A 24,138-nucleotide genomic window follows, 5' to 3' on the forward strand; every position below is an offset into this window, starting at 1 on the left:
AACTTGAAGTATTTGCATGATGTATTTGCAACATGGCCAAGTTAACACAGCCATAGGAACGTTAACTTTTGAACTTCCTGACTTTCATTGCTTTAAATTTCAGCTTCAAAGTTTACTTTTTTTTTTTTTCCTTTGCATTTTTTGGCCCTAGTTAGTTTTGAAAAGCAGGAGGAAAGAAAATAATTCAGTTTTTTTTTTGAGGGGGCACTGAATTTTATGCATATAACAGGAGATAACTTGTTATTCCTTTAAATATCGAATGATAACTCTAAAGCATTTTCAGTATGTTTCCTTACAATGTATCTGTGGAGCTGGGGAATCACAAGACTAAATGTAGACAGCAGTGAATAGCATGGCTCTTTTCCTGTATCTCACTGTGTTTCTCTGCTGAAAAAAGAGATCAATGATATCTAAGAATATTTAGATTTAAAAAAGAATACACTTAAAACTAATTAAAAATGGTGGGATTATAGCAAGTCTGAGAGAGATCATGGGACCGTAACTGAAATAAAAACAGTAAGTGTTTTTCAGTATCTTCTAGCTGATTTCCACTTTGTAGATAGTGGGGAGGCACTGAAGTAGTACTTGGAGATTCAGCTGCACTGATGCATACTGCTGATTTGACAAGACAACAGCAGACCACAGACTTAACTTCATTTTTTAAAAAACAAACGGTCCAAAAAAAAAAAAAGGGAGAGAGAGAGAGAGAGAAAGAGAGGGAATGAAAGAAAGGGGAAAAAAAAGTGGGGTAAGAGAGTTTTCCAGTGGTAGTATGGTAGTACTTTAGTATTTCTTCCTGAACCTGACTTGGACGATAAATTAGTTTCTCCCTGCTCCAGACTGGTGGAGCTTCCTTGCCTTTGCAACTGCTGAATGGGGAGCTAGCTCCTTTCTTTCTTTCTGGGAAAGAAGCCAACCCAATGGCCCATCCTCCCAGTAGGGCAGGGGAAAGTGTTCTGTAAGCTCTGAGCTATTAGGTAACTGATGCTGAAACAAAAAGTGCTATTGTGGTATGGCATTTTCCCTGCCTGCTCCACCAGTTGAGGAAAGGTATATTTCCTTCTTTCATCTAATGCAAACAAACAAAAAGAAAAAAAATATATATATATTTTTTCCCCACAGTGTATTAGTAAAGGCATTTCCTTGCAAGAAGATAGTACTTTACAGAGTCCCATGACTTAAATTACGACTAGACCATCGCACCCTTTGATATTTTTGAAAGTGCACTTGTGCCAAAGACAATTTAAAATGTGTTTTAAAAATGTTTTCAGGTATATATATAAAAGAGGAAAAAAAAAAAAAAAAACACAAAAAAAAACTGAAAGAAGCTTAGAACTCTGAACTGAGTGAACCCATTAATCAGTTTGCAAAAACAAACATGTATGAAACCCTTCCACTGGTAAGAAAGTACCAGGGAAGGAAAGTTTTGACCCTAAAGATAGCCTATGAATGAGAAAATTTAGGAGGTAAGGTTGTCTCAGATTTTATCAGTTTATGCCATGAATACATCTTAATTAGACCTTCTTCTGTAAAACTTCGCAAATACAAACCCAGTTTTATATTAGGTAAATCCTTCTGATGTAATTAGCACCAGGATTTGTGTCAGCCATAAGACTGTGAAATATTCCTGAAAGAAACAGTCATTATGGTCGGTAAGTAAGTATGAAAAAATATATTTACCTGGATTGATTAAATCCCTTGTTACTTCATTTCCTATGTACTGTGCACACCAGCAAAGGGCTCTAGTGTGGCAGTAGTCATCGTTCCAGCCTGGTGCAAGAAGATCTATGGGAAATACAACACAGCATTGCAGCCTCTTGGCCTGTCAGGCTGGTTCCTGTCAAAGTTTCATTCTCATTATCATCTACAGTGGTCTATTCAGGAGATCTGAAATATTGGTGATTACAATGATAATTGGTGATTATAAGTGATTACAGAGAGTCATCTCAAAAAGCGGAAGTATTTAACAGATGCTCAACATGCTTTGTCAGTGATAATGCCTTCTTCAAATTAGTATAGACAATGTTCAGAGAAGCTGAGGCTATGAAGCACAAAAATTTACCAGGAGCCATCCCTCTTCATTACTGTAGTTAGTGTTGCAGACAAAGGATTTAATGGAAAACTTGAACAAACAAACAAAAAACAGAACTTTAATACTTAACTAAATTTAATCTAGTGAATTTCTTCAAATTTCTTCTTGAAGTTAAGTTGATTCTTATAGCAATTTTCCCTTCATTCTTCCATTGAAATTAGAGCTGTTATATTTTTAGCTCCACCGAGATACAATAAATCTACCTCAGGATGTGATTCAGATAAAATACAATGATGTACAGTTCTTCACTGTGGAAAAAAATAATGAAAAAAAAATCAATGTACAAAAATTGACAAAAGCATATGTGTCAAGATCTGTCACTCAGCAGTAGAATCAGTGTTTGAGTTTTTAACTAAGTCAGAAACCTAGTTAATACCTGATGGTAAGTAACTAAAGCATTGCATTAATTATTTATACTTTCATATAAATTTATATTGTAAAATTTTATTGTTATTAGTCTTAAGTAACTGAAATCCTGATGAGACTTAGAAGCGTAACATAACTGATTTACTGTGAAAAATTCAGTTGAGAATTTGGGATTATTTAGAATTATTTTCAGATATTTCTCTAAATGACTTCAGCATTTCTGTTTCTCCCTGCAGAATCTTCACTGAGATTTTCTCTTCATATGTATGCATAGCTATAGTATTATTTGAATTTGGCCATCAAAAGCCTGCTTAATTCTCAATAATATTTGTATATTTTCTTAAAATCAGTTTAAAAACATACACATGTATAGAATGCCTACAACTTGTTACTGTACCTTAGCACTGTATCTTTAAGCTAGTCCTTGCCTTGTTTTTGCAGGCCAATAAATTATTAATTTATTTGTTTTATAGTAGTAATGAAGGGTGTCGTGATAGCAAAGGAAATCCTTGTTATACTAGGCATTGTACAGACAGTCTCTTTTATAAGGATTTTATCATCAAGATGGTTATAGAGCTGTATGTAAGGAGTGTTGAAGTCAGCACATAAAAAATATCTGAACTATAAACTACTGTACTCTTCACTTGCACAGACATCCTGAGCTAAACTCTTTTCCTATATGTCCATTAAATATTCCCCTGAATTCCCCATCCTTCCCTGCTCATTCCACAGAGTTGGACCTCTCCCTTGCTGGTCAGTAGGAGCTGGTGAGCTTTCACACAACAGTAACTTACTGTAGGGAAGCATCTAGACAGTAGAAGTGCACTTGGTGTGCCCATGCTCCAGACCAATCAGAGGTGGCATTACCACAGGCTGAACAAGCATGTAGATATGCTTTGAGATGTCTTTGCATCTGCAAAGATTTTTTCCCTCTTCACTCTTGTCTCCTTGATATCACATCTTCCACAGCTCCACCATGCAGAGCTACTTCATTCGGACCCAAAACATTGCAGGTTCCCCATGATCACCAGTCTGGGAGGGGTGCTCAAGACCATATTTTATGTCGTAGGTGAGGGAGCTCAGCAGATTCATTGCCAGAATAATTTACTGCTGATGTTGCAAGATTTTTCAGCTGTGCTTACTGTAAGTGCTAGAAGGGATTTCTCACCTGTGTTGCATTATGAGTTTAATACTATGAGTGTGTGTGCGAGAACACCTCGCAGAGCAGGACCAGTTCATGGTTTAACATCTAGTGTAATGAGGTCCAATAAAATCATGTTAAAAGGATGTTAACGTTGCAAAGGAAAACATCAGAAGCAAGGAAATGCCAGAATTAATATGGCCTGTGGAAATCTAGTCTCTTATGCATTATGGTGTGGCTCTTATTACATGACACACTAGGCTTTCCAGGGGATATCTACTTTTTTTTCAGTGAATGCGTAGTTAGATTTTTCTTTTTATGTTCCTCAGTCTATATTTGTTAAACATGAAGCACCTAAATTACAGAATGACTATAAAATCATTCTTTGTCCTGTAGATATTTCTAAAATACATTCACCAAAGTTCTTCAGTGTTTAATAAATACGTCTCATTTTCATACTGCCATCACAGTATCAGACACTTAAAACAGTGTTTATGTTTGAAATCTGAAGAACCAAGGCAGAAATTAAGGCAGAAATTGTATAAAACATTGACTAAAGTTGTCACCAATTTGAGGCAAATTATACCATCATTTTTCTGGTTAAACGTAACATTTGTGCACCATCTTGTAAGTTCAAAGTATAGTTTCCCAGCTTGGATCATTAATTAGACGTGCAGTGTAGATGGTGTACCAGAAATATACTGTTATTCTGTGTAGACTGGTAAATAAAGACTCTACTAGTGACTTTCACCGTGATTGCACAGGCTTGTCATTATGGTTTTTACTCCCAAATCTTATTAGAGGAGAGCAAGATGTGCTGTTCTGTCCTGCCCCAACAAGCCGCAGTACTCCTCCACTATCCACACCAATCCCTATGTTAGCCACTTTTTTTTTTTCAGCTGGCTTCTGATCTCTGATTTTGCCACTTGCAGATCCTCTTCTTCTTTTGCATCACAGTTTCTGTCCCCTCTCCCTGTTAAGATTTTTCTCCTGTTCCTCCTCCCCATATTTGAGGCTACAGGATTTTTCTATTTGTTGACATTGCCCAGGTGTTTTCATGGAGGGACATTGAACTGACCAAGTAAAGGATAGTCCCCTTCCTGATGCCACAGGTGCTTCTGACAGTCAAGAGAAGTAATTAATAATTCTTACTTGGCTCCAGCTTCTTTGAGAACAAGAGCATTCAGTACAGATAGGGTCTTCAAAAATTCAGGAGCCAGATTACAAGAGGACTCCACTAATGGTGTGAAAACAGAGCTCTTAGAAGCTTATAAACCTAAAAAAATTTGGACACCCTTTCACAGAGATGATGATCCCTGGGTACCAGTACACCTTATACTCACCCACTTCCAGTTCTGGGATTCTGCCTTAGAATTTATGGGCACTAAAGCCATATGGGCACAACAGCATAGTTACATGACTCAAAATATGAACTCAATAGCGTGTTTTCTTAAAAAATTGGATTTAAGTATTTTTAGCTGAAACATTTCAAGCATTTTGTAGTAGGCAGACAGGGTAGGAGATTTCAGCACTATTTTGTAAAATTCAAAAACAACTGAAACTGATATCTTACCACTCTAGTGAATGATTCTCAACAAGCATATAACTGAAATGGTGAGAAAACCTGTGTAAACAGAGGGGGGGGGAACGGAAAACAGAGTAGGAGTAAAGAAAAAGGTTCTTTTTATAACATTTAACACATGTGAATGTAAATAAATGTGGTGTTAGTGAAAGTTAATTATTTTGAAAACAGTCAGCAAAGCAGATTAAGAGGAAAAACAGTGCAGCTGAAGACAAAGGAAATGATATTTAGTCTTTGATCATAAGTTTTCACAGTGATTTTCTGTTCACCTTCAAGGGTGGCATAATTTTATGAATAACAAAATATGTTTTGCTACTTGAGTAGCCCTAAAGTGAAATGGTGTTCATTCCATACAGCCACTTGAAAGAAAATCCCATGCCTGATCCTCCTTTAAGAAATAACATTTTTATTTATTAAGTCTTTTCTCTCAAAGAGAGACCCTAAAGATGCATAATGAAGTTTACATTCAGTCTCAAAGGAAAAGACAAGTATATATAGTGTGCTCATACTGCACGCTTCCTCAGACAATGATCACAAACTGCATACATACCAAGCTGAAAACTTGAAATATTCTTATTTTGCAAGTATTTTGTTTCATTGCAATATTCTTGAACATTTAGTACTCTTTGTTTGTTTGTTTGTTTTGTTTTTGTTTCTCCCTAGGGTTTGTTCCACCTCACAGGAGGTGAGTCTTTTTGATACAAGTGGACTGTGGCTTTTCTAAATTTTAAAATATAACGATATACATATATATATATATATATTTTTCATATGATCACCATGCAGGTAGTGCCCATGTTCACCGTGCAGGTAGTGCATAATCTTTCAGTCATCTCAATTTATTTGTTTAATGTTGGTCAAAACAAGAGGCAGTAGTTGTGTGAGCAGGGGTAGGACAACTTGTCTGTGACTACACAACTTCTGCATAACTTGGAGAAGTCCTTCTCTTCCCTGCCCAGGAATATCAGGGCTCTTAATGTGTTGTGTATGCCGGAAGTGCTCAAACAGCTTTAGTGTATGTTTGAATTATCTTTGGGCTTCTGTGGTAATTGCCCACCAAAGGACCTGCCATCACTTTGCACAATCAGGGTGTTAGGATGTGCTGGGTGACTGTCAGACTCTGCAAGCACTGGCTGAAGTGCATGGTTGAACTCTCCTGACCTGGGGATTGAGATCTGAGCCCTGGTGCAAATATGACAAAGTGCTATTGGTGGGAACTGACAAAGGTAAATGCCTGTAAACTTAACAGCAAAGAGATGGCAAAAATAGCCCAGAAGTAATATATGTTAGAGACAAGGAAAAAGCTTAACTGGGGGTTTTACTGCATACATTAATTAGATGCATTTATATATTAAATTTTCTATGTAAAATTGAAACATTATTTTCTGGTCAAATCCCTCCATAACTTCTTGTTGAGAAAGTCTGCTTCTGAAAGTACACACCTGTCTCTTAAGGAAGGGCTCTTTCAAAATCAGTTTCTTTGAATGATTTTGAATTACTGTTTTGAACAATTGCCTCTAGTGTTGACACTCAGTACACTAATCTGAGTGGGTATTTTTCTTGTTTGTACCTTAGCACAAATTGTGGGCATTTACTTGGTACTCAATCACGTGCTTATACCTCAATTTTTTTAATGTATTTCAAATCTAGTATTACTTTAATAATAATGTAGTGAACAAAAAAAAATATGTAGCAATAATGTTTGTGTCTAAATATTTATGGAATAGACTTACATAGGCTTTCATTGTCCTTCAGGCTGAGTCTCTGCTCCATCACGTTTCCACAATATGCTGAAACTACAAAGTCCATGGAGTAGCACAGTATGAACACTGAAGAAAAAATCCATGAGGCTGAAAATTAGCAGTGATGAAACTGATAATTGGATAGGCGGAAAACGGTTTTGTAGCAAAAATCAAGCAAGACAAAATATTTAGAAGATTCTTTGTGTTTTCTGCTTTTTTAATGTTTTGGGTGTTACTGTATAGCAATAAATACAGCTTTAAGTTCTTTTAAGTTTTACATTCTTTTCTTTGGGGAAACTTTCATTATTGCTACTGAAAACTGATTTCTGTGAATAACCACGCATGTAACTATGTTGTCTGTTGAATACCTAGAACTTAAATGAAGAACAATAATGACCACCCTTAACTCCATGCTTGTACTTAGACATCTTTGAGTGATATTGCATGGCATTCAGCCAAGGTTTTCAAAGAAAATACTTAGCATTAACCTAATCCTTTTTCATTTGGAGCTGGTGAATATTTGTAGTTTTGACTTCAACAGAATTGAGTTGGTCACAATCTTTTTTTTTTTTTTTTTTTCAAAAATGCTTTTAAAGTAGCAAGAAGTTATAGGAAAATCTTTTGATGCAAGATAATCTCAAAAACTGTCATTGAGCACATGCTAATTGTAATCAGAATGTCCTTTGTATTGTGCAAGTCACATGAAGTGAATTTGAGTGACTATGAGTATTTCTAGATGGCTGTAAAATGGAATTTTGAAACCTCCTAGACAACCCTGGATTCTGCATTAGCACACAAGTGATCAGAATGCTTGTTTCTCTGCTGAAGGTATGAAAAGTTTAGGTTACCAGAAGGTACAGTTAAATTTTTTGCAGAAAATCCTGAAGATCCCAAAGAGATAGTTGGTCTGTAAGAGAACAGTTTTATATTGTTATTGGAAAGTAATGGATTTTTTTTTCACCCTTAATTGGCTAACAGCAATGTATTGGAAGTCAAACTACCGTTTATGTGATTATATATTGCAAATATGTGTGCAAATGCTCTATGTTGTGTTTTAAGTTCATTGATGCATTAGGAAAATACATTTAACATACAGTTAGCAGATCCACAAAATGAAAATTAGTGTATGAATTATTTAGCTAGCACTGCACTTTGCCCCAAAATCTAGTGTTTATTATTGTGAGCTTTAGCAGGAAACAGAAGCAGTATCAATAGGGAAAACATTTCTTTGCTGAGCTGAGAACAGTATGGCTTTCTGGTTTCCAAGTGGGGAACCTGGTTCTTTGCTTTCTTTGTTCCCAGTTAGGCTACTCCCAAGCTATTTTAGCTGAACATTTTACATACTAATGGAGCCTAGGGAAGTGCAGTTGGCAGCCGTTCATGGGATAATAATGAAACACACTGTTTAGTACTGCATACTGCTGCTGTAAAATGCGGGAAGTATTTTATAGAGATCATGGTGAGCAGAGCTGCATCCACTTTAAGCAATGTAAGTGTGTGAACGGTAAGCTAGGAAGTTGTGTTTCAAGTGAGAGTAACTGTGGAAATCCTTTGCTTTTGCAGGTAAAGAAAACGTGTACAGAATCAGATGTGTCAGAGCCTCCGAACACCAGGTACGGTAACGAAAAGCAAGTGCTGACTGCCTGCAGCTTGGTGGTGCAGCATGATACAGAGCTGAGCGGCAGATACATAGCACTGTGTGCGAGAGACCTGCTTTGCAAAGAGTGAAGAACTAGGTTAATTTTAAGTGCTTTTTGCTCTAGAAGGTTTTCCCTCAGTTTGAGATGATGATTAGCATCACGATTGATAAGTATAAATTGTGCCATAATGCTGAATTATGATTCTCGATTTAAAAGAAAATCCTAAGAAATATCATAAAGAAATCTATGTAATCAAATTTCTTTTATTTTTTTCTTATTTTGTCCCTTTTCTGAGAAACCTGATGTTTACTAGTAATACAGTTTATTTTCTGTGTGGGCAGTTCTGTCTTAATTTGTGAAAATTTACCTTTATCAAAACTTTTTTTTTTTTTTTTTCACTTCCAAAAAGCATGGCACTGTGTTTATAAGTTAGGAAGAAGCCATGTATTCTTTAAAATGAAACTTTTCAGACACTGTCTTTTCTAATTTCATGTACATGGGGAACAGGAGATGCATTTAATTTCTATGTTTTGCACGTGGAGGTACAAGCATGTGTAATAGCAAGCAGGTGAAGTAGCAATCATTTTAGGTTTGTGTATTTCTGTTAATTAGTAAACTGTTGAGCCACAGTGGGTGATTTTCTTAAGATTTGGTGGTTTGCAGTGCTTTTTGACTATCTTTGTCTTGCTTCTCTACAGAACTATTTAATTTTCACAAAAATTGCAATCATGCTAACATTGTGATTAAAACTCAGAAAAGCTAAGTAATTCAAGGTTTGCCAAATCCCATCCTCAGCTTTGTGTCACTGTTGCAGCAGCATCCTCTGGGAGCTGGGGGCCACATGTAATGTTAAAGTCCAATGTAGTATCTGTGGCTTGAGCTATGCAGTGCGCTGTCTGAGTTTCTTTGATTAGCTTCTCGAGTCCCTTATGAATACATCCTTGCCTTTCATTTAGTTCGGTAAGAGCTGAATGTATATAAGGGAATATAAAATTCAATGTTCTGATACGCTTCCAGTGAAATCAGTAGTAGTTTTGCATACTCTGGAGCATATTTTGTCCTTTGGTTCTCATTTAATAACTTATAAATGAAAAATGTATCTGCTGTCCTGCTGCTTTGGTTTAAATTTTGTTATAAAGATCAAGCTCTATCCAAGAACTTTGATGGCATCACAAATCTCCACTTATCACAATACTTGTGCATGGATGTAATTTTAAAGAAGACTGTTATATCTCTAACATTTAAAATTATGAAGAATCCATGGATGTTGTTTCATCAGACTATGAATTGCAACAAGCTTGAGGATCCAGGATATAGCATACTCTCATTATCTCTGCACATTGGGAAATTTCTTAAGAATTGTAATTAAATTCTTCATACCTGGTGTGAGGAACAGAAAACCTTTTTTCTACCAAGTGTAAGAGGGAAACCATGTTACCATGTTACAAATAGTCAAATTGGAGGAGAAATCAGGTAGTTTTTTTTTTTGTTTGTTTGTTTTTTAATGAGGAAAACCCAAAATACTTTTCATTTGGAGCTCCAAGGTCTCAGTTTGAGGATATATCAGAAACAGTCGAAATTAACGTTCCTGACCTGTGTGTGTAATGCTGTGTATACAGCCTGCAGCAAACATTTTTTGTCAGATCTCGATCCGCGGTGGGACTTGGGTCTTCCAAGGGAGTCTCTGACAGCCTTTGACTGCAGCAGCGCTAGGGGGCACCGCACAGCACATAACACTTGAAAGCCTGGAGCAAGGTAATTCTCTAAACAAGTCTTAAGTGAAAACATTGCACATAAAATGAAACATCAGCATAAAAATGAATGCTGGAGACACACAGCCTTACAGAATAGCTCCTGGCTTGGGACCTAAGGCCAATATCATTCATTTATTTAGCTAGCTTTATAGTGTGTTGGTTTTGGATTTGAAACTATTACAATAAATGCAGATGGAAAGTGTTTTTACAGTAGGGAAGTAATTAAACTGGGTGTGGGAACTTTGTCAGGAGAATTCTTGGAGTGACATGTATGTATCAGCAGATTCTTTGTCTTGCTTGGCCTTGGTTCGTCTTTTAGAAAGAAACATTCAAACTGCAGATGTAACTAGTAAATTCCCTTCAGGAAAAAAAAAAAAAAAAAAAAGAAGAAAAAAAAAACACCTATGAAGCATATCAAAAATGCTTCCTAGAAGTATCCAGTTATATAGACAATAAAAGTCAACTGTCACCAGTATTGTTTTTTTAATACAAAAATGGTTATTATCTCCACAGATAAACTGCAGACACACACAGGTAACTGTGGTTAAGAACTGAAGTCATGGTGGGTAGGCATCCACGGCATTATAAACACACAAAAAACCATGAATGGATCTTCTGTATCTCTGTCACAAATTGTAACTCACAAATTACTTCTACAAATTCTGTCTAGGTCTCTTGAGGGTTATTTTGCAAACCCCTTCCAAACCCCTACGAGCTGTTTGTAAATACCTTTCTCAGATTGTTTACGCATTAAACCTATCATGATGGTATTGTGGGTATAGCAATACTAAGACATTCTTTCTACATAATTTTGTAATAAAATCAAATTCACCCTGCATGTCTAAGTAGCTGTCTAGTTGGGCAAAATTATTATATCTTCCTGGAGCCAGAAAGGTCGGGACTTTCTGGCTATCATACTACAGGACTGACAAGACAGAAGTGACATGCATGGGTGACAACTCCATCACTCTGGCCATGTATAAAATTCACTAGTGAGATTAGGAAAAGTTCAGAGCCTATAAACACACATTGCTTTTAATTGTCTTACATACTAGGTATAAATGGGACTGATCCCCTAAATATGCTGAACAGCTCCTACATTTTATTTAATATTATATAAGAAACACTGAAAACTAGTGCAATGCATGGAAGTTAACTTGTTTGCAGTTGTTATAGCTCCATTTTTACATAGATAATCAGAGAAGTGTTTTTAATATTAATAATCAAGTATTTTGTTGCCCTAAAACTTGTAAGCTACAATTACAGCCTCGTACCTCAAGATATTCCTATGAAAATGAGTTAAACACTAGAATATACGTGAAGTCCGGTAAAATGGTAAATACTGTGTCCCATTCTCCATTTCACTGTCAGCTACAACACATTGGTTTTGGCTATACAACCCAGGGCAGCATCTTTCTTTGTGACAACAGACTGCTTGATGAACATGTCACTGCTAGCCCAAAGTCCTTCCCTTCCCCTTTCTATCTCCCTTCTCCTTCCTACCAGTCCTGTCAGAAATTCTACTTTAAGATCAAGGTCACATTACAAACTGAGATCTGGCCAAAGATATCTAGTTTGCTGGGTTATAAAATCAAATAGAGAGGAGAGGAAGAGGAAGTCCCTGCAAAGGGAAAATTTATCAGTCATCTGCAGCTTCCTCTAAGTCCACTGATTATAGGGCTTTTTTGCCCTTCATAGAGGATAGAAGAATCTGCAGAAGAATTAATAAGATTTTTCTGACAGATGAGACAGTTCATTTTCTTCCTGGAGAAGTAGCTATTATGTAAGTACCAGTTAGACAAAGTTTGTTCCTATGTATTGCTGAAAAGCAAATTCACTAATGATGATTACTGGTGAATCACATCCACAGAGACACAGTTGCCAGATAAATAGGCTGTCCGAAAAAAACAGGATTTTTGCATGTTTAAAAAACGCCAATATTTCAAATTAATGTGGGTTTCAGTGAGGCTTTCAGCATAGATTGCAGCTGTTCTGGCCTTCATAGATGATTGCTGTTCTGGCCTTCCACACCCGCCTTTTTAAAAGTGCACCACATTGTAAGATTTAAAAGATATGCATTCCTTTTTCCGTTCCTTCATCCTAAAAGTCTCTTTCAACCCCCCTGAATGAGAAATGGACTTTTATATTTTTTCATTGTTCGCATTTGGATACCTAGTCCTGTTTTTGTTTTGTGAAGATACAGTGCTAAGGATATAGCACATACATGTCCATAGACAATTACTGTTGTTAATGCATTAACAAGTAAATAGATGATATTGGATAACAGTAAGAGCTACCACAGTTTTCACATTGCATCCATGAGACAAAGGCTTCATTCCCCTGTAACTTGGGACAAACTGTACAAATACAGTTTTCATGATATTTGCTATACCAGAGCCATGCTAACACTGAGTGCATTACCTAAAAGGGTTTCCATGGGCATCAGTGCATTTAACAAAAGTAAAAAGGAAAATTATATGTATCTCCTACACCTTATTCTGGACAACCAGATCATCAAAAGTGTTTCATTTATAACAATTTGAGCTGTGTAAAACACAACCTGAAATTTTACTTATGCTAATTTATCCAACAGAACCTTCACATTCTTAGTTCAGGTTTGATGGCTGATTGGAATTAAATAATCCAACCCAAACTATTCTATGATACCTTGCACTTATCTGTATTTAACAGGTCTAATAACTTATCAACCCAAATACAAGAAGAACAGGTCATCTGATGGGTTCTGTGACAGAAGCTGTTGTGCCTTTCCCATGGTCATTTGAGCACACCCAATCATTTGTTTACCAGTTTGTAGGAGTGTGAGACCAGCAGTACTTTTCAATTTATTTGCAGCTCAGAAGATGAACAATAAATGTTTATTATTACATAGTGAAGAGGACCTTTATGCCAAGCAATAAAAGCTACCAACAGCTATGGAAATTGCCATTAATGTAACAGCAATTAAAACAGAAAAAAATATATATATTGGTTGTTCAGTAAAAAGGGAATGAGCTCAGACTCTCAAGTTTTCTGATCTGTTGTTTAGCCAAATGCGCTCCTACATTTAATTCTCATCTGTCTTAAAAGTTTTCATTAGAAGGTAGCGAATTGTTTATGAGACAAATGTAGCTTATTTAAGCTAGAGGCTAACTGAAGCACTTTTCAGAGTCAGGAGCAGTGTAGCACCACTGTATCTCACACTTAATAATCTGTAGATCATGGTGACGTGATAAATGGGCTTCATCTGAGGAAATGAGATATTGGCATGACAGTTTGATTTAGACTCCTAAGGTCACATTCACCTCATAGTGAAGTAGATGTGTAGAAGATGCTCCTGAGATGCTATTTATTTGAACCACTTCTCTCTATTGACAATGTTTTCCTCTTTTCCTGAGTATCCATGCAGACTCTACCAGCAATTACTTGCTCCACTGCTGATTTAGCATAAGACTAGCTAGATACACCAATGAAAGCATTTATTTGATTGTTCATATTCTGCTGTTCTGCAAAACAGTTCAGTTCCACAAGGGAATCCATGCAAAAAGAAAATTTTATTTAGCCAGAAAAAAAAAAATGGCGCTTAATGCTTTGTTACTGGCTGCTAGTATTCCTTGGGTTTGGGGCAAACTATAAGGAGGAACAGATACAGCAACATGAATTTGCTAGGAAAAGGCAGAATAAATAAAGCTAAAATTGAAAGACTGCCACAAGTAATTTTAGGAATTGGAAGAAAAAAATTCAGTCAACAGGAGGTACAGTATGTGATTGTCAGAATATCACATTCATGTCAGTGAGTTCTCTATAGTTATAAACATTTCACCTAAGAGAAACATTTGGCAGGATCCAGCGCAGACTTCTCAGTTAAGACAGTGGCTGGCAAAAAATGTTTCACAATTTTCCAATTTTAAAATAACTACATTGTGGAATAAGATTTCTTATAAAGGCTGCATTCTGGGACACACAGGCATAACTTGCAGTCAAGAGAATGTTTTACACAAATCTGTTACTTATTAAAGGTTTGGTGCACATATTTAGTCTGCATGCCACTTCAGCAGTTTGAGTCAATCAAAGTAATACAGTTAGCAAGATGACAGCGCAGATACACGTAATTGTAACATACAACATCCATGACCATCACACAGCACTTGCAACAAGTATGTTATCTTGCTATGTGTGTTGTATGTTTTTCAGGCATGTAGTTTGCAGGCAGAACAAGTCTTTCCTATTTTTGGAGCAGTCTGTGTGGTGTCTCTTTGCCTGCCGTACCCTGATGTTCTCATGCGTTAACTTTAGAAATTTGGTCTTCTGATTACCCGGAGCCTACTGAAGCTGGTCACTGTCTGCCCGTTGGTTTTCATTGGCTCTGGACCAAGCCCCCAAAGAGTTCTAAAAATATATATGATATGTTTACAGAAATTGCAATAATCTATTTAGAGTACAAACACATGGTAACTGATGACATCACAGAGAAGTATTGGAATGGTTTATATTAACAGATCTCTGTGGTTTTAACAATAAAATTAATGTATTTTTGTAGTTTTTATATTTTTCCTCTGTTATAAATTCCTGTGTGGTTTTGTTTTGTTGTAGTTGTTGTTGTTGCTAAAATCAGGCATAACATATTTTCTATTATATTACAAATAATTTCTTTGTGTGATGCCAAGCCAGATCATGTCAGTATCAAGACTTCCACTAACCTGAATCGGTTGTGGGTCAGACTTTGAAACAAGCAAAAGCAAGAAAAAAAAACAAGAAGTTTTGAACAGTTACTGGAAACTTATATAACCTTAAAAAAAAAAAAAAAAAAAAAAAAAAAAAGACTAGGATAAACAAGATTTTGACAGAGGTGTTAGTAGAAGTAACAATTTGGAAATTGTTTAGTTACTCTTATGTGCAATTGCATAGAATTTTTGTCTAACACCACATATTATGAAGGTAAGTGCTTTCTAGTATGCATTTGTGCTACTAGAATGCAAGAACCAACCACTGCTAATAATTTTAAACCTATACAAAAAACTGAAAGAAAAATAGTACATCTGGAAATTAAAAAGTTCTCCAAGAAAGAAAGAAACACATTTTAATAGCTCTGAGTTTATTTTTATGTTGATTGGACTGTGTCTTATTAAGGAGATAGAGTAAATAATGCAAAATACCGATCAACTACATGCTGGATTGTACTAATGTAAACTAGAAGTATTTATTTATTTTCTGTTCCCTTAAAAAGATGCTGTCATTCCTGCTCTCTAAAGTGTATTTTGAAAATAGTTAAAATCCCTTTGAATGCTGTCTAACTATCTATACTTCAGTGTTTCAAGAAATAGTTGCTATTTTCTATATATATGCACTGTATATGACCTTTGACCTTATGTCTTATATATCTTATCTATCTTAAGTACATGTCCTAAACATAAGACTGTTAAGCCATTTCACTTGGTAAAAATATTGCATATTTGTTGGAGTGGGGATCTCATCCAAGGTATCCTATAACCAGCAGTCATAAATCAAGTCCCTTTTGCTATCCCATACTGATCTGTGTGAAAATTTTCTGCCATCTTGAGTAGTTAGTAGTTTACAGACTACTACTATATATGAATGATAACAGTGACTCCCAGGATATTGCTGTGTCCACATCTCTGTGTCCACATCTCTTCTATGTGCCCTATAAGAGGCAACAAGTTTCCATGTGTGAATGTTTCTGGTTAATTGTGAGGAGGTCTACATGTAGAACGACCCCATGTAATTGTATAATTAATAGTTTTAATTGTGACTTCCAAAGTGCTTTGTGATTTCTGAGTCAGCTCCAGCAGCACAAGTTATTTAGCAGACCCCAGTCATGAAACCCCTTCACACATGCTGAGCTACTGTTGGATGGCTTTCTGCCATCCCAGACAGGGGGATTGTGAGTGCCCTTCAACTGAAATGCAAGCCGGTTCTCTGTGTGAGGGCTGGGAAAGGTTTGCAGAAATGAAGTTCTAAAGCTGTGTCAATGACTAAGTATTAATGGCGGTTAAGTATGAAGAAAACCCGCAACAACTAAACATGAAAAAGAATAGCTGAAGAAATGAAAAGATTGCAACAACATTTACCAAAATTTCATATATAAGAAGTAGACACAAAAAACCTCACTCATAGTACTAACTTTTGACTGGGGATGGCAACCTATAAGCAGTACCTAAAAGCATATAAACAAATGTAATATGAATTTTATTATCAGAGTTTTTCAAGCACATTGAAATACTCAATATAATCTCTTAGTCATTACTGTAGAACAATGTGGTAGCAGCACAGGTACAACAGTGCACAGGGCAGTTCTCCCAATGCTATCTTCTCTCCCTTTTATACACGGGTGCTGTTGCAATGTAAGTTGAGCAACTCCAGCAGCTAATTCCATGAGAGAGAAATTATAATACATGTTTTACTGCCTTTACTACTGAATAAACAGGTGACACAATGTGATGTACATGGAGACGGCAGGAGTTAAAATTTAAGTCCATTTGCAAGGCTGTTGTCACTCTCCATCATCAGCTTTCTGTATCTGGAGGTGCAGGTGCACAGAGGGAGCAGGACTGAAGCAATCCCAGTGACTTAGTGTGCACCTGGTAGTTACTCATCTATTTTGGACTGAGCAGGTACCAGTGTGGGTGGTGGGCTAGTGTCCTCCCCACCTGCAAATGACACAATTTGGTTCTCTTAAATCATGGTGTGGATACTGGCAGCCCAACATACAGCCTGAGCTGTCACCAGCTGCATAGACTGGTATTTAAGTTCACTTTTCTGCCTGTTCTTCATGTTGTGTTATTAGCTCAGGCAGTATGCGTTAGCTCACCACCAGGCGTTCTTGTTTGCCAGCCGTTCCGAGGTGACAGTCTGGCAGTCACTGGTAGGCTGAAATTAGTTTCTGTGTAAAGTGAGTATATTGCTGCTCTGCAAAAGAGGTGCTTTGTGCCCCGAGGTGAGGTCCAAGGGTTTGGCCTCTAAAAGTAAGCATTCATTACACTTCCCTTTCCCTCTCTGTTATCCCCCCACCCCTGCTCATTGTGACCAGTTTAGACTGAATTTGTTGATCTGCAAAGTCATAGTACTTTTTCATACAAAGTCTACTTGAATTTCAGAGAGTTGGAAAACAAGTACATATATTTCTGAGTTAAAGAATATATTAATCAGAACTGAATATTTTTGAGTCTTGGCATAGGGGAAATACTGGTTTTGAGTGAAAAAATATAATCTGAGATTATGCCTGCAAGTGTGTTTACTTAAACCAATAGTTTTACAGATTTTTTCCTAAAATTCAACTGGATTTCAAGACATAAAATGACAGTGTTGGTTCTTCAAGTTCAGCACATTTAATCACAATGAGAAGGGGCTCTCTTTCTTTCTTTCTTTCTCCATAGTCTATTTTTTGCTGTCATATCACATTACAGCAGCACACAGGAGAACTAATTCAAATTCTGTTCCAGCTTCTTTGACCTCTTAGATAATCCAAATATATTTTACCAGTGGTGAGCCTGAATAATAAAAGTATTTGGTTCCACCTACTTTACATTTCAAATCCAGATGAATAAGCTCCTAGAAGAATGCAATATTAAAAAATTGTCCAGTTAGATCCAAATTCCCTATTCAGAGATTGTTACACGTTGCTGTTTAAAAGAACTGCTTTTTTTTTTTTTTTTTCTCAAATATTTTCAGGTGTAATTCATTGGCTAGATATTTCACATGTTCAGATATATTTTAAATATCATCTGTCAATCTATGTGTTCTGTAAGTACACCATGCAGTTAGTATGTTGTGCTAGTATTTAGCACACTGAAAATCACCTCTTTGCCATCTTGCCAGACCCTGATCAGTCATTAGGAAAAAAGAAAAAAAAAGGTAAGAAATGAGTAGAATGACCTGCAAAAAAATCATAGATAAAGACCACAACGAAATAAAGTAAATGCAAGTTTGCTTTCTGTTTTCTAACATCTGCATGTTATACACATGACTTGTATGCATGTTCAGAATGTTTTCCTTTTAATATTTCAGACTTGGTCTCATCTATTTATTTTAAGGTAGCCTAATTCCTGTGCTTCAGTTCTCTTTACAAAGAGTTTAGGCTGAGTACCAGTCATCATTGTCCCCCTCTGGGAACAGAAGTCAGAGGATCCAGATGACAAGGAGGGAAAAAGACTCCTCCATAAGCAGCATCTGGCCCTTTGGCAGATTTGTCAAGCACTTCTGCTAATGGGTTTGGATTTGCCCAGGGGTCTTTTATGTGGTTACATTGCAGATGGTCTGTCTGTTCTATCTTCTCCTTTTGAATGCTTTTATTTAAAAAAAATATATATAAAAAAAAAAAAGGAAAGAAACGAAAGAAAGAAAAAACGTAAAAAAACTTTCATCTGATCCTTAGAATTTACACACTCCTTTCCAACTGATAAGATTCTTTATGAGTCTCATAAGATGCCTGTGCATACTCCTTTCTGTTAGAAATCTCAAAGCTTTCCATATATCCAAATGTGTGTCTTGAGTTTTGCTGGCAATTCTGGACTTAGTTCTCCAGTTTAGCTGCCAAGTGATATAATTTACTGTGATCTGAGTCTGTGTTTTTGTCAAATTTCTGTGGGATTTACTTTATGTCATTTGTAGAGCAGAGGTAAATTTACCTCCCCTTAAAGCATGAAATATTCTTGCCTTCTACTAGCCTTCCACCTTTGAAAAACTAAGTTCAAATCTGGATCTGGTTATAAGTGAAAATGAGTATGATGGTCTCAATCTAATTCATAGGGGATTCTTGTCTGCCATTTAAGAGAGGTCCAGGACTTCAGGAGCAATTCTTTGGGAAGGTATGTTGGCAGATCTATGGAAAAAAAGCATATACAGTGCCCCCCAAAAATAAAGTAATTTAATGGATTGGCTTTTTAACAGAATTATTTATTGTGCGACCTGAGCGAAGAAGAGGGCAGAAAGGGAATGCATCTTCTTTCCTGAATTTCATTTTCTTCCTATTTAAATTTACAACTGTATCTCTATGACTTTAATGTTTAAGATTTTGTATTTATTTTACTTGCTTTTCTTTGTAGAAGTAATTGGCAGGTGACTAGACATAAGATCACCTTTTATTCTTATGTTATTTCAGGGTTTTATCTTATTTTCCTTCTAATTATATGTATTAAATTCAATGCAAAAAAATTTGTGTTCTCAAATAATGTAGTGCTTTTCAAGTCTTTCTCAAAATAGTACTAAACATACTCATTCCCTTTAGGGTTTCATCATTATTATTCTATGTTTTACAACAGTAATATTTTAAAATTTACTGAGAAACAAAACATTCAGATTATAAAACGCAATCATGTTGTTATTAATGTCTCCTATTCATGTGCCTTGTATTGTTAATCTGGTCTTTAACCACTGGGCAATCTGTGCTAAGTGTGGTAACATTACAGTCTTAGCCCCAGGAAGTCTGCAGTGTAGATGTGCATGACCTTAAAAACCAAAAACACCAGAGTTTGTTTCATTATACCCTGTTTTTCCCTCAAACTTTGACAGAAGTGGGTATATTATGATTTTTAAAGGCAGGATGGAATGTCAGAAGTCATACTGAGGTCAAACCATTTGGTGTAAATTGGGCTTTTAGCAGACAGGGGTATAAAGTACAGGCAAACCGGCAAACCTTTTACAGTTTGCATCAGACATGCTGTTTTTTGGTTCTGCAGGGGAGGGGGAGGGGTGAGGGAGGGAGAGGAGAGAGGAAGAGGGGAGGGCATGGGATATGGAGTAGCTGGAGCCACTGCTGTGTCCTTGCCTCTGCCCTCTGTCTGCATGGACAGGCAGGTATCCCCTACTGCAGCTCACTTGTCAGAATCAGTCTGAGCTGAGACTGTAGGGTTCCCATTTTGCATCTGTACCATTCTTACAGCTCCAGGGGACAATTCAGAAGGGATTATGCCCTAGAGTCTTCAGGTACATGTATTTATTGACTCCTAGAAAAATCACCTACTCCTATGGATGCCTACCTATGCAACCTGCTCTAGGGAACCTGCTTTGGCAGGAGGATTGGACCCAATGATCTCTGGAGGCCCCTTCCAATCCCTACAATTCTGTGATTCTATGATTGTGTAATTCTACCCAAATTAAAAAGGTACATAAAAACTGTGTATGCTCTTTAGATCTTAAATTATAAAGTTATAAAATGACTTAGAGAAAACAAATAGTGAAGCAAAATTAAATTTATTAATTCAATATCATTTGTAAAGGGCAACCAGCATGAGTATATTTATCAGGACATAATATATCAGGACAAAATGAAAAGGGATGAGTGCAACGCATTCAATGTACGTTGCTATCCAGAATAGTTATCCATAGCTACACCTTATTACTTAATAGCAATAATTAAATGGTGAAGCAGTTAAAGCATCAGGCAGTCAGAAAGTTGCATATATTTATTTCATATTCTCAGCATATAACATTATTGTGACTGCAATTAGAGAAGAGAAATAATTGTTTTTGACACAAACTGTTTTAGAGCCAAACATAATGTGCTCCACATGAAGTAAGCTACAGAATTTTTGTCTTGGGAGCCAAGGTTCAGATCAGGTTTAACTTTTAAGAGGAACTTCACTGTTAAAAGTGAGACATGCTAATGTTTCCCATGTTAAGCTTGCTTGCCAGTAGCTGTCTGTATTTTATCTTTACCAAAAAAAAAATAAGAGAGAAGATTCAGAATGTTTGCATTAAAATATAAAGTTTGAACTGAGTGTGAAAGTGACATGCTTTTGACAACTCTTAGTCAACAATCATAACTCATTCTTTCTGGAGATGGATGGAGCTCTTGCAGGCCCCTGTACTGGTGGCTAATGAAATTACGTTGAAATCAGGTACAATGCTGCACACCTGAAAGACTTTCTTTCCCTTGGGCAATCCCTGACAAAGAACCATGCATTTCTATCACTAGTTTGAAATGTAACAGACATTTCAATTCAGGGAGTCAGAGACACAACTCACCCTCTGCTGTCTTGTTATGAAAATGTGAGCTAATGTTTATATCTTGCAATCCAGGCTCCACTGAAGCCAACAGCAAAATTCCCAGAAATTTTAACAGGCCTCTCATCCATGATTTCCCAATATTAGGCTTGCTTAAATATTGTTGTACCTGAGTAAAATTGGCACTATTGTTATGTTGCAATTAATAATGTAGATACATACCAGGAACTGATATCTGGACCCAGATGGTCGTCTCACTGTTCCAGTTAAAGTCATGCTGTTATGCAATGAAGGATGGTGCTGTGTGTTTTCCCTGAGATGTTTTGAAATTATATGCAGTGAGCTGGGTGACTTCAAAGGCCATTTCTAACAAAAGACAGATTTGCAACAGGCTAGTAGTTGGCAGAGCTAATCATCAGTTGTCTAAGTGCGCTTTACTCTGTATATGTAAGAAATGTCTTTGTTGCCCGAATTAGACTTAAAAGCACCCAAGAAAGACTCAACGAGATCCTCCAGTTGTTCAGGTGGTTGCCTGTTCCTCTGGGTCTGGTCACCTGCTGGAGATGCAGGAAAAGTCGAAGTTCCTCTGACCAGTTGTGCTACAGAAGTGGTGGTGTGGGAGAAAAGGCCGCAGGCTTGCTGGTTGTGTTAGCCATCTCCACAGAAGTGTTTGTTATTTGTTTATGACACAGATCATCATGTTGTAAGAACCACAGGGTCCATAAGCGCTGATCACATCTGGAAGTGATCAGAAGCGCAAAAGGGAGCTGCTGGGTGAACTACTCTTTGAAAATGTGTCCCTGTGATCCAAAGACCGGTATTTAGACCTTACGTATCTGTAAACTGGTAGTCTGTATTTCATGTAAGTTCAATATTTGACAGCTCCCTGTGGAACTGCAGTGTCATTATCACTTTTGATTTATTTAAATGCTCACATAATGACTTCAAAAACTACTTTAGTCACATTTTTTAATCAGTAGGTTAATCATGGGTTTAACCTCCTGTGTACCTTCCTGTATTTTCTGTTCACACTGGGACTAGAAGTCTGTAACCCAGCCTGTGGACTGTATGGCAAAGCTCATGGCAGGGTGTTAAAACATGTCCATGCATGAGCCAAGACTATGGCAAGGGAGCATTTGTGCCATGAAATTGTTAGGACTGTGCTAGGTATGTACCAGTGGGTCCAGAGTGGGCCAGGTTGTATGCAGACCAAGAAAGTTTCTCTCTTTACCCTTCTCTCAGCTACTCCTCCTCAGGTAGCCATAAGTCAGAGAACGGCCTCTGGTTCACTCTGACTACTGGTTGAGGTGATCTCTGCCTGGATCCTGGAGTTAGATTTTCTCCTACCATCTACCTTTTTCAAGGAGAAAATAGGAAATATCTGTTCAGATGCCACATTACCTCTTGACAGAGACTTCCTTCAGAGCCTGGAGTGAATACCCTGAACTAAAAATGTATCATAATAAACCTGTGCCCATCACACCCCACAAAAGAAATCTCAGAGTCTTGGAACCAGCTGTCCAGAAGGTATCAGTCAACGTAGCTTTTCTATTTTTGTGTGAGCATCAATTTATTGCATCACAATATAAGAGTTTCCCATATGAAGCTATCATCTGCCTTCATCAAATCAAACAAATCTCAGACTGCAGGCTGGGAAGGTGGAGTGGAGGGGAGCCACACAGGGAAAACCTTTCCTGTTATCTGACTTTTTAATGACAGCCTCCCTGTTTTTGTTAGTGTAGACCTGTGTTGTATAACGGAAGAAACCTCTTGAGCACAGAGAGGGTGAGCTGGAAGTTTATGCTGAAGTAAATAATTTAGTAAGGTGGATTTTTAAATTTTTAATTTATTTTTTTTTTTGTGCTACAGAGTTTTCTCAATTTTTATGTATTTATTTTAATACTTCTTGGCATTGGACAAACGGACACCATGCCCAATAGGAGAAAACAGAAGCATTTCCTATAAATTATTGCATGCTTTATCCACAAGTGGAAATCAAAGTTAATTTTGCGTTAGCTATTAATTGTGTCAAGAAAATGTTGTTGATCCCCAGCAAAGACAGAGGGGAGTGAAAAAATAATTTGTGGCTAACTCAATTCCACCAGAATAGACAGTTTTCTGTGGTTTGCTGGAAACCACATTAAATGACATTAAAATGAAGTAAAATGTCTCAGTCAATCAAGAACCAGAGAAACCATAGTGTTTCTGACTCTCAAGCAAATAATAGTTTTCAGCAATTATGTAGCACAAAAATCTGAGCCTTCTAAACTCATTAGTGTGTTTAGACATCACCAGAATAAATCTAACCTTTCCACCTTCAGTTTATTCCTCAAACACAGAACAAGAAAGTGGTAGTTTTTCTTCTCCAGCAAAAGAAAACTTGAATTTGTAAGCAGTTGTTTTTTGTATTGTTTAGTCATATTTTTTTCACTAGATCCACTGAGAAGATATCCATATACTCCTTTTGGTAAAACAGTATCTTCTTATTACTATAGCAAAAGCCATATCCTAGATTAACAAAAGCCATGGCTTTTGGTGTTTGAAAACATGTTGAGAAAAGAAGGGAGCATGGATGTAATGAAGACAAAAAATACCTGACACCTGGCTGTAAGGAAGCACAGAGGATCCCAGAATGGCTCAGAGCCAAAAATGTAGGGTAAGAGCAGAATTGTGACTAGGGAATTGGGCAGGGGAGCTGGGGAAGAAGTGGCAGTGCTGTTAAAAGAAAAAATCTGTTTTCTCTATCTGTAAATGTTGTCCAGAGGCATACTACAATGCTGGCCTTTGTCACTGAGCCTGTTTGCTCACAGTCTCATCCGAGCCCTCTGCACCAAGTATAGCCTAAGCACTGACATTGACTGC

General features: G+C 36.9%; 1 protein-coding gene across 9 annotated transcripts in view; it reads left to right on the forward strand.

Moving 5' to 3' along the window:
* The window catches only part of EYA4 (EYA transcriptional coactivator and phosphatase 4), a 158,412-nt gene that overhangs the window by 74,414 nt on the left and 59,860 nt on the right, over nt 1–24,138 (forward strand). For 8 of the 9 annotated variants that reach the window (XM_084284527.1, XM_084284531.1, XM_084284532.1 and 5 more), the window contains one exon: nt 8,487–8,536. In XM_084284527.1, the coding sequence (XP_084140653.1) occupies nt 8,487–8,536 (50 nt within the window). Of the gene's footprint in view, nt 1–8,486; nt 8,537–19,080; nt 19,140–24,138 lie in introns of all 9 variants that reach the window. The other variant, XM_084284536.1, reaches the window with a different exon arrangement.

Source organism: Netta rufina (assembly GCF_964035555.1).
Source record: "Netta rufina genome assembly, chromosome: 3".
In the NCBI taxonomy this organism is placed as follows: Eukaryota; Metazoa; Chordata; class Aves; order Anseriformes; family Anatidae; genus Netta; species Netta rufina.